Source organism: Mobula birostris, chromosome 23 (assembly GCF_030028105.1).
Source record: "Mobula birostris isolate sMobBir1 chromosome 23, sMobBir1.hap1, whole genome shotgun sequence".
Lineage (NCBI taxonomy): Eukaryota > Metazoa > Chordata > Chondrichthyes > Myliobatiformes > Myliobatidae > Mobula > Mobula birostris.
The window spans coordinates 7485998-7498150 of NC_092392.1; the positions used below are offsets into that span (position 1 = coordinate 7485998).

General features: G+C 39.9%; 2 protein-coding genes across 2 annotated transcripts in view; one reads left to right on the top strand and one right to left on the bottom strand.

The window, feature by feature from the left end:
* Positions 1-12153, top strand: part of snd1 (staphylococcal nuclease and tudor domain containing 1) — a 919733-nt gene that overhangs the window by 451687 nt on the left and 455893 nt on the right. The window lies entirely within an intron of this gene.
* lrrc4.2 (leucine rich repeat containing 4.2) lies at positions 5702-7597 on the bottom strand. The gene has a single exon (XM_072241129.1). It carries the CDS (start codon positions 7595-7597, stop codon positions 5702-5704), a length of 1896 nt encoding a protein of 631 aa, XP_072097230.1.

A 12153-nucleotide genomic window follows, 5' to 3' on the forward strand; every position in this document is an offset into this window, starting at 1 on the left:
CTATGCTTAAACTAGTTAGACAAATATGATAATAAACTTGATTCCAATTTGTTGTTGAGTATAGTGGCTTATAAGATATAATACTTTTGTTTCTCTTTTCCTCTTATATTTGGTCCAACTCTTCTGTAGAGTCCTTGTTTCTCAATGGGATTTACCTTAGAGGTGGACTGGTTTCTTTCTTGCAAAAAATCCCCCTAAAGTGCCAGGCAGTGACTATCCTCAACATGAAGCAATCTACAATGACAGTCAGTAAGGTTATGATCGCCATTTCACCAACCGTTATTATCCTGGGAGTCTCTACTATAAAGAAACTAATATGGGCCAGCCTCATAAATACAACTGTTACAAGAGCTGCATATCCTGTGTGAGTTACTTAGCTCATGATAATCTAGGCCATTCCACCATCTAAAGGCGCAAGTCAGAAGCATTATTAAATGCTCTCCACTTCCCTGGATGAGCACAGCATCAATAATTCTAAAGGAGTTTGATACTATTAAAGGACAAAACAGCTTGACTGGCACTCCATTTACCACCTTGAGTATTCATTCCCCGCACCACTGGCATGCAGTAGCTGCAAGGTGTGCATATTGCAAAATGTGCTGCATACCCTGCCCAGGCTTCTTAAGCCGTGTCTCCCAAATCCACAGCCTCTGCTATCAAGGGATAAGAGCCACAACTCTCCCTGAGGGCTCCACTCCAACTCAACACCATCCTGACTGATAATTACTCTTCTTCATTGTTGCTAGTCTAAATCCTGGAACTCCTAGGGCCATTGGTTTGAGCAATAAATGTGAGGCCTTGCCAACAGTGCTCAAGTCTGACAAATGATTAGAATAAACACATCAGCAAAACTGTTGCTAAAGGTAGAATCTGCACCAAAAGAGTATATTTAAAATGTGTGCATCGCACATGTATTACGTAGTTAAGTTCAAATAGCAATTGTTTGTTTTCCTTCACTTGAACAAACCACCCCAAGAATATAGTGCAGTGGAAGAACACCGGAGGAATAGATTTCAGTATTTGTCCTATACATTTAAAAAGTAGAGTTTCCGAACTTTGTTATAGATGGTGTTAAAGAATCTTATGGTCCAGATGGTGTGTCCAAATTCTTTTTGCTGAATACAAGCATTGCTTAATGGTAACTTAAGGAAATCTTTCCAAAAGAACTTAAATTCTCCTTTCATTCTGCTTCATGAACTTCAAGAGAGAAGAAGGCTGTTATGGAAGTACAATACCTTTTCTCCATTTCTCTTTCATCTCCTTTCTTTCCCAACCTCAAAATACAGAACGATGTAACACAGTTATACTAATATACATAATTATGATTACATGTTGGAAAAATGAAAATTCTGTAAAACAACTCATACTGATCTGTGAGCCAAGGCATGATGTTTTCATCTGATAACAATAAAAGAAATTAGCAATAAAAACATATTACTAGCATTGCACATTTGAGCAGATTATCTGCAAAACAATTAAATCATAGTTCAATATTTTTATGAAATTCAGTAAATATATATTTTTTCCTTAACTGATGTAAAATAAAAATCATGAGTTGAGTTTTAAAAATTGAATGATGAATCACTATTGAGTCTCGGAGCTCAATATTAACCAGATGTATACAGACCCCTGGACCTGAGACAGAGTCGGTGAATTAAAAAGAAATGAAAAGCCCAGCAAATGGCTTCCTGTGCTGGTTTGGCAGAAAATGATACTGCAGTAAGCCCAGTGTTGCAAAGCTAAAACAGCAGTAGAATGTGCTGAGACCACTTTGAGACATTTATAAAAGAAAATAATGTTCAATATCAAAAATTTTGAAGAGATTGATTGTGTTGATTTTAAGTGATAGCTTATGGAGGTATAAAGATGTTGAAAATCACCCACAAAAGATTTCGCATCTTAAGGGTCTTTTTTGATCATTTGTTAGCAGTTAAATCCAATCTTGTTAATGTGCATTATAATTATTTTGAAGTAACTTAATAGTAGTAAGTGATTCTTTAAAAATTCCACAATTGGAAAACTTATTGCAGGTTGAAGCACTCTTGTCCGAAGTTCTTTCATTCAACAATCCCCATAGCACAGTGCATTTTGGATTGGCATTCATGTCTATGCTAATCTGCTAATGCTAACTAGGATATAAAATTCGATAAAATCTGTACTAGTTTGTAGTTAATTAATTTAGCAGTACAGATTTTGCACTGTCAGGCAACATTACCGATTTGCGGGTTCTCGTAAGTTGGGAGTGTTCAGAACTTAAAAAGAGCAGCTTTTTTTGCTCAGAGGTAGTGAGCAGGAGGCAATTTCTGCGGTCCAGAACCAATCAGGTCCCAAGGCTACTGCACGAGAGTTTCTACCTATACATATTTGAAGATATGAATAAAATTAACACAAGTACATACATACTGATGTGCATACAGACATGCACAAGAAATAGTGCTTGTTCTAAATTTCCCGAGGTCTTACTTTCCAAATACATGAGTATTTGTCAATGGAGTTTTTAAACTCAAAACCAAACAAGGACATGCAGATGGACTTGTCTGTCAATCTGTTATATTACAACATTCTTCCAAACTAAAGTTGGATTTATAAATTCTGAAGCATAATTCGAGATAAGTAGATACTATACTCTGCACTGAATTATTAATGTATATTTTGAGGCATTCATTTGTTTTCATTGAGGGATATTTATATTTGGAAGCACATGGATCTTTACTAGTTGTTACAGTGTCTTTATAGTTGGCTTATTCACAAGATATGGACATCTCTGCTAATGCTGGGATATTGTTATCCGTTCCTAATTGTCCTTAATCTGAGAAAGCAATTACAAGTCAATCACATTGGCAGATCTGGAATTGCATAAAGTCCAGACTCTTTGAAGGATATTAGTGAACCTAATGAGAATTTTATAAATCATTTAAAATATTTAAGCTAGAACCTTAGATTTTAATGGCATGTTCAGATAGTATGTAAGCAATAACTTAGGTTGCTATCTACCCGATCCTCCCAAAATATTGCTGCAATGTTTTCTATCCAAATGCTTTCTGAGAATTCAGCATTTCTTTGACTTTCAACATTTTCATTTTCTGCACTCCACTTTTTAATTTAAGTCCTAATTTTCGGGTTTACTTTTGAAATTCCTCTATCTTTGTAGCATATTATATTTTTCAACAGCCTTGAAAATTTACTTGCCCAAATTTTAATGTTCCAAATATTACTTCCTTTTTGGTTTAAAAAATTAAAATGTGATAATCAGCTGAACGGCTATGTCAAGGGAATTGTAAAATACAATTTGTTGTGGCTGGCTTTACTTAAAACCTGTTGCATTTGTAAAGCTGATGTAAACGATGGCATTCATCATATTACTATTCGAAGGCTAAAGTTTGAACAAAACAGTTACGATATCTCATTTGATGTAGATCTATGTTTTTTGCTGTATTTTTTTAGACCACCTGCCATCATCCCACTTCTGAACATCAAAAAAATCACTGTGTAGATAAATTGTTTTTACAGATTAAGGTTAAGGTTACATTGACAGAAATATAGATGTCAGTCCTTTACACATTCTTCATATTTTACTTTCATTTCTATTTCACATGGTCATATTGTTAAGAAATTACAAAGTAATATTATTTTAGAAATTAAAATCAGCAATGAATATTAATACATAATAAAAGCCATCACTGCTAAAATGGTGAACAGCGATCAGCTCCTGATTGTTAGCCATGAAATGTTCTTGTGTGTGTTGTGTTAGTGCAACGGATCCTGAGCTGATTAAAGTGCTTGTGCATCAACTTTACTACCCCACCTCCCGGTTTTAGCACAAAGCACAATGGCATGCTAATGGTTAGAGCATGTGGGACCAAGCATTCCTTAATCAACACCATTCTCCAGGATCTAATTTAATGGTTTAACGTGGCGCATTTATTTCTTTTGACGCAGGTCTACTGCCCTGACTGCTTGCGGGTTTATGAAACTGCAATTCTGTTTCAATCCATTCTGTCGACATTTAGAAAATTCTAAATTAGGCAGCTCGTGCTCTCTGCATGCTAATGCAGGATTAGAAGCAGCACACTCAGCAGATGGATTAAGGCAGTAAAATTCAAATAACTTTTACAAGAATGCGATTGCTATTCATATATTACACCGATTGAAGAAAGCAGGAGAATTTTCAGTTTCTTTCTCCTAAATAGACTTGAGCTTAGCCAAACATCATTCAAACCATTTGTGCACATCTCGTTTTATGGCCATATTTTCTAATCTTACCATGCAAGTATGCTATCTGTCATTTAATAATGCTAATTTCATTTCTGAAAATGGCGAACATCTATTAAGACTCCTTTCCCCACCTGCGCGATCTTTTCTTGACACTCAGCACATTGAATCATCTTTTAAAATAAATCACCAGAAATGGAAGGTGATCAATAGAAGGATTTAATGTACTGTTGTTTAACTCTTTCCTTACTGCATGCCCTTCAGTTGAGTCACTGCAGCAAGAGTCTGCCAACAAAAAAAAGCTAAGTTTTTTAAGCACTACGGATGAGAATGCAGCGTTGTGAAGCTGCCGACAGTATGCAATGTGTATAAATCACATCAGTCTTTAGAAATGCATTCCGTTCTTGTTGCAGAAGTTATGACATAATGTACTTCAACTCTCTTTCTTTTCCCCTATTTTGGATTTATTGCAGGCATTTCCAAAATCCTTTGCCAGTATAAGTTTCACTGCATACTGCTCATCACATATAGTAGTACTACTCCCTGTTTTCTTTTCCCTTCCCCCTCTCTCTTTCACTCCCTTTCGCTCGTTCTCTCTCTTGTTCTCTCTCTCTCTCTCTCTCTCTCTCTCTCTCTCTCTCACTCAGTCGCGCGCACACATACACACACTTTTTCTCTTGATCTCATTCATTTACTTGTGTGTGTGCGCGTATACACACACACGCACGCACACACACACACACACACACACACACACACACACACACACACACAGAGCAAGATTATGCTTTATGCTTTACGGTAATTAGCAGACTCATCTGCACTTCCACCATTTTATAGAATTCACAGTATCACAGCATGCAGAAAAGAGTGTTTATAAATAAACAGAAAATATCTTGAAGTGGAACGAGCCCTCGCTGATTTCACTCGGATGAAAAGGTTGATGATTTTTCTTCCGTTATAAATTAATTCAACTCTTCTCAAAAAATCCCTTTTTATTGCCTTTTAACATTTTGGCACAGTACAAATTGGTGCTTTTACAAGATAAACCTGTAAAGTCTGATATTGGGCTTAGAAAGAATTTCCATATAAATATGATTGACTGCATCCTCATAGCACTGGCTTTAAAAATTACAGAATGCCCTTTTAAATTGGTTCGGCCCATTTTTTTCCAAAGTCACGAAAGCGTCTTGAACAGCTTTCTCTTCTTAAACATAAGTTACAGGTTAGAAAATAGTTTATTTTTATATATATATCTATATCTATATATATATATATATATATAATCACTTTTTTTTAAATCAGCCATGGTTGCTTTGATATAAGCATATACAAGAAAACAGTCTTGGGTTCTGCACTTTTTACAAAATTCTGACAACTTGTGCATTCTATTGCAGATATATATATATATTATATATACATATGTATATTACATATTATATATATTATATATATATTATATATTTTACATACATATATAATGTACAGGTCAGATCTGAGTCTCCTGAACCTTTTCCTTGGTGTGTGTCTGCAAAATAAAGGGCTCAGGTATTGTGTTGAGCGAGTTACCCAGGCTGTTCTCTGTCCAGTGAGCCCCATGTGCTGGTTTGTACGTGTTATAGTTCATGTGGTCGTGGACCGAGGGTACGACAACAGCTCCTTCGGATGGCGTGAGATCCTCCTCCATGTTAATGATCTCTGTAGTCCTGGCTGCTGCCACCGTGCTCCGTTGTTGGTGCCGCTTGCGAAGTTTGTAAAACACTATGAGCATTGCAGCTGCCAGCAGTGTTACAGCCACAAAACAACCGATGATGATTTTCGTGGTTTTCATGACTTCATCTAGGCTGGTGCGAGTTGTGTCCATGGCGGCCAGTGTCGGGACCACCACCACTGTTTTGGGACTCCTCGTGCTTTGCAGTAGCACCGTTGGAGTTGAGATGAACGCTGGCTTGTATGTGGGTGGCGTCGACAGAAACGGCGGAACTTTAGTCCTGACGGTTTCGGGTGTTGTTTCCACGGTAACTGTGGAAAAGTAGGTGTAATTTGAAGTGTTGATCTCTGCCATGCTGACTCTGAGGAAGGCAGATGCGTCGGCATTCCCTGCAACGTTGGTGACCATACATTTGTAGTTACCAGCATCTGTTATTAAAACGTGCAAGAAGTATAGGGTTCCATTGTTAAATACAGACATACGGGGATGTGTTGAGCCATGACTCAATACCGTGTTATTTGGCAACAACCACCTTACAGATGACATGGAGGATGTTCGACATTTCAGTTTGGCTGTTCTCCCTTCAGAGATGTTTAGGTTCTGTGGTGGCTCCAGTATAACTGGTCGTGAGCATTGGAAAGTGCCTTGTTCTACTTCGGTCAAGTACTTTCCCCTCATGTGAAGCGGGGAGTGGCACCGGCCACAGCAGGTAGAGTTTGTGGGGATGTACTCTCGCAGCCACCAGGTGAGCCAGAGGATATCGCAGTCGCAATTCCATGGGTTGTGGTGTAAGTGCAACTCCACCAGGTATCTCAGTGGTGCAAACAGATCATGTGGCAGTGAAGTAAGGTTGTTGTGGGCCAGGTTTAGTTCCACTAGTGCAGTGAGGTCATCAAAGGCATTCCGCTCAATCAGATTGACTTGCGAATTCATAAGCCAGAGCTTTTTTAATGATTTAAGCCCCTGAAATGACCCTGGTTTAATTGCAGGGAAATGGTTACTGGACATTTCCAGCTCTTCTAATCTCACCAGTGGTGTGAGATTTGGCATGTCTCTCAGGTTACACATCCCCAGGTTAAGGTATTTTAAATTAATTAGGCCCTCAAAAGCACCATCCAAAATGTATTCTAGTTTTCTGAGTTCCCCAAGATCCAGGCGCAGCAGTGATGGCACCCTGTTGAAAGCATATGATGGAATGCTTTCGATGGGATTGTTCCTGAGCCACAATTCACGCAGTTTTGAAAAGGACTCGAATGCGCCACTTGGTATCACAGTCAGTCTATTCTCAAACAACTCCAGTGTGTTAAGGCTAGTCAGTCCATTAAATGCACCAACCTCTATTTGCCGGATGGAATTCCGGCCAAGCTGTAAGACCTCCATATGGTACAGATGTCGAAAGGTGTCTGCCTTGATAAGCTGGATGTTATTTTCCATGAGATTGAGGTACCGGGTATTAGAAGGGATCCCTTGAGGGACCTCTTTGAGTCCACGGCGAGTGCAGACGACTTTGCTGAAGTGATTACTGCAGGAGCAGATTTCTGGACAACTCTGTTCTCTGTTTGATGCTTCGCACATACTCCACATCCGTACCGTGAGGTAGACAAGAAGAACCAGGGCAGTATTCCAGGTGTGATGCACAGTTACCTGCCACAAGAGATTCATGATGTGGCACATTCATAATTCACCATAGTCTGGGAACGGCACTGATTTGAAAATCGGCTCTACTCCGGCACAGCAGGCTACCAGTGCCTGTAGCGGTCGACAGTGAAAGGGAGAGGGGGTGGGGTTGGGGAAAGAGGAGAGCGATGCAATGAGGACGGCCTGTCACACCTACCTCTACAAAAGTGCAGTCCCTGGTTTTCATGCACTAGATACTAGTGCTATTTCTCCTTCCCTTAAAAAAGATAAAGGATTCACAAAATGGCTCCTAATAAATCCAAACCAGTAAGTAGAAAGGACCAACAGAGGTGAGGCCCGATCGGCTACGCAGGTGCATGCATCCTCTCTGCCCCAGAGAGCAGCGCCATCAACAGTCGTGATTTTTGTCCTCTGAGTTGAGAAAGCTGTCGAGTGAGCTCCATCGCTGATAAAGCATCCAGGCACTCTGCTTCGTGTAAAGCACTTCGTTTGTTTCTTTCACCCACCTCTCTACTGCTGTAACCAGCTGCTTTCTTGGTAGCTTTGCTCTCTAATCTATTTCGCTCTCCTCTCTGCCAGGGTCGGCTGATTTAAAAACAGCTACGAGCAGCATATTGCAGTCAGCAGCTTAACTAGCCAGTTCTCCACCAGCAGACGCAGCAGCTGCAGGCTACCTCTCGCACAGTTAGCAATAATCCGTTGATTGCTCCAAGGGGAGGGGGGAGGCGATTGGAGGAGGAAAAGATTGTTGGAGAGCGCTCTCTTTCTCTCACTGATGAAATGAAAATCTTCGCTGATGAGCCTTTTTTTTAAGATCTTGGCAGAATTAGCATCATAACAGAAGGAAATAAAGATCCTGTTCTCTTCCCACTGTATTTCTTGTGATATCCTTTTTTTTTAATGTTGAGGTAGTGAGTTATGTCAGTTTCCTTTTAGTCTTTTGTCCTGTTAGTAACGTCTTTGTTGGCCAGTGACTTAACAGCTGCAGCAAAAACCTCTGTCTTCTGGAACAATTTATTTCTTTTTCTCGTCTCCCTTTGCAGGCAACCACACAGGCTGCGCTCTCATTTCTTTGTCCTTCACTCTAAATGTGAATGTATTGCTGACGCATGTCGTAATAAGCGGTACATTGGTGTGATGCAGTGCTCGTATGTATGAGCAAGCTACACTGTACCACCAACCCCCACCTCCAATCTTTTCATCCTTCCCCCTGCCCTGCTGTCCTGCCCTATTGGAGTTACTGATAAATGCTTATGGTGGTGTTGTATTTTAGGGAAATTTGTAATTTGCAAAGGGGACAGCAGTTCATTTTCTATAATGCTGTTGATACTTTGGTCTGTGTGGCGTGCATGTGATGTGCTGGCTGAGTCTTTCAAGTAGCAAATCTGTTGCAGTGATCTAAGCTAGTTTACTGTCCTGAGTCCCTGTTGGGATAAACACGAATTGATGTTTCAAGTGCTGGGGGCCAATGAGCTGCAATTGGTCAGCTGGCTGCCAGAGTAACGTCATCCCTTATAATGCTGAGCTAGCTGCTCTATGGCTGGCAAGACAATCTGTTAGGTGAGGAGAGAAATGCTCCCGCATAGTACAGAATGGGAAGAGAAAAGAGAGTAGGTAAAATGGAATCATCATTCTGAACTGCCTAACTGCAACAAAAGTACAATTATCTTGATTAACTTTTAAATGCTCACATTTTCAACTTGCAATTTCTAATGTGACCAGTAGCTCTACCAATTTTGGGTTCTTGTGGATTTCCAATGTTTTGTCAGTTGTGTGCCAGCAAGTTGTAATTAATACAATGGCCAATATTGGTGCACAACTTAAATGAGGTAATAGAACTGGCTTTATGTGTATGCAGGAATTAGTTATAAGTAGCCTTAGTTGTCATATGTAGAGTGTTATGGATTTGACCTTGGAGTGGATTCATCAAGAAAGTTGCCCTGTTGAATCATTGAATGATATTGGTCATTATCCAGTCATGGACAAGAATAAATAGCATGACAGAAAGATGGTTGATCTAATAATTAAGTAAGTTAGATTGGTAGTGAGAAAGAATCATGGTTCACAGAAACATAGAAAACTGACAGCACAATACAGGCCCTTTGGCCTACAAAGCTGTGCTGAACATGTCCTTACCTGAGAAATTACCTAGGATTACCCATAGCCCTCTATTTTTCTGAGCTCCATATACCTGTCCAGGAGTCTCTTAAAAGACCCTACCATATCTGCTTCCGCCACCGTCGTCAGCAGCCCATTCCACGCACTCACCACTCTCTGCGTAAAAAAAACTTAACCCTGATATCTCCTCTTTACCTACTTCCAAGCACCTTAAAACTGTGCCCTCTCATGCTTGCCATTTCAGTCTTGGGGAAAAAGCCCCTGTCTATCCACACGGTCAATGCCTCTCATTATCTTGTACACCTCTATCAGGTCACCTCTCATCCTCCGTCGTTCTAAGGAGAAAAGTCCGAGTTCACTCAACCTATTCTCGTAAGGCATGCTCTCCAATCCAGGCAACATCCTTGTAAATCTCCTCTGCACCCTTTCTATGGTTTCCACATCCTTCCTATAGTTTCCACATCCTTCCTATAGTGAGGTGACCAGACTGAGGACAGTACTCCAAATGGGGTCTGACCAGGGTCCCTTTTATCTGCAACATTACCTCTTTGCTTCTAAACTTGAATCCCACGATTGATGAAGGCCAGTGCACCATATGCTTTCTTAACCACAGAGTCACCTGTGCAGCAGCCTTGAGTGTCCTGTGGACTCGGACTCCAAGATCCTTCTGATCCTCCACACTGCCAAGAGTCACACCATTAATACTACATTCTGTCATCATATTTGACCTACCAAAATGAACCACCTCACACTTATCTGGGTTGAACTGCATCTGCCACTTCTCAGCCCATTTTTACATCCTATCAATGTCCCGCTGTAACCTCTGACAGCCCTCTGCACTATCCACAACACCCCTAGTTCAGATCATTGGGAAATTGCTTGGAGATGAGGAATAATGAATGGGAGAAAAAAAAATGTTGGAAGTTGTTTACTGTTGCCCTTAACTTGGGCAGACAATAGATCAGGATCTTATTGTGGCTTATAACAAAGAAAATGCAATAAATTTTATTTAGCTTACACTAAGATATACTTGAGGAGGAGATGCAGTTGTGTTCCCATCTTGAGAACAGTTCAAAAGTTCAAAGTAAGTTTATTATCAAAGTACACATATGTCACCATATACAACCCTGAGATTCGTTTTCTTGCCGTCATACTGTAATCCAGAACTATAATAGAATCAATGACAGACCACACCAAACGGTGGACAAACAACCAATGTGCAAAAGAAGACACACTACAAATACAAAAGAAAAAGTAATAATAATAAAAAAATAAATAAGCAATAAATATTGAGGACATAGGATGAAGAATCCTTGAAAGTGAGTCTAGAGGTTGTGGAAACATTTCAGTGATGGTACAAGTGAAGTTAAGTGAAGTTATCCCCTTTGGTTCAAGTGCCTGGTGGTTGAGGAGTAATAACTGCTTCTGAACCTGATAGTGTGAATCCTGAGGCTCCTGTACCACGTTCCTGATGGCAGCAGTGAGAAGTCAGCATAGCCTGGGTGATGGGGATCCCTGACAGTGGATGCTGCCTTCCAGCAATAGCACTCCGTGTAGACGTGCTGAATGGTAAGGAGTGCTTTACCTATGTTGGACTGGGTCGTATCCACTACTTGTGTAGGATTTTCTGTCAAAGGGCATTGGTGTTTCCATATCAGGTTATGATACAACCAGTCAATATATTCTGCACTACACATCTATAGAAGTTTGTCAAATTTTAAATGATGTCATTCTGAATCTTCGCAAACTTCTGAAGAGGTGCTGTCGAGCTTTCTTCATAATTCCATTTGCGTGTTGGGCCCAGGACAGGTCCTCAGAAATAACACCAAGGAATTTAAAGTTGCTGACCCTCTTCACCTTTGATCCTCCAATGAGGGCTGGCTCATGGACATCTTGGTTTCCTCCTGCTGAAACCAATAACACTGGACAACAAAGATTATGTTTCTTGAATACTTTTGTGTGTATCTTTTGGATTGTGGGCTGCTGATCATGAAGATCACCATGAAATTTCCCTATTTCGCATCATTTATGTGAAATGATCTATATTTGTTATTTCAATTCATAACTCAAGTCAGAATAACTGATGCTACGATTAAGGAAGGCATTTTTGTTGGTCCACAAATCAAACAGGTCATCAAATACAGGCAATTTGAAAAACTTCTAGAGGGATGGGAGAAAATTGCATGGAAGGTATTGAAGGATGTTGTTGAAAATTTTCTTGGCAATTACAGAGCACCAAACTATGTGCAGCTGGTTGACAACATACTTCAAGCATACAAAGCCATGAAGTGCAACATCTCACTAAAGATTCATTTTCTGTATCTCCATTTTGACTTCTTCCCTGCAAATCTTGACACTGTCAGTGATGAGTATGGTGAAAGGTTTCATCAGGATATTGTGGTCATGAAGAAATAGTATCAGGACATCTGGAATCCATCAATACTAGCTGATTATTGTTGGATACTTCAGCAAGA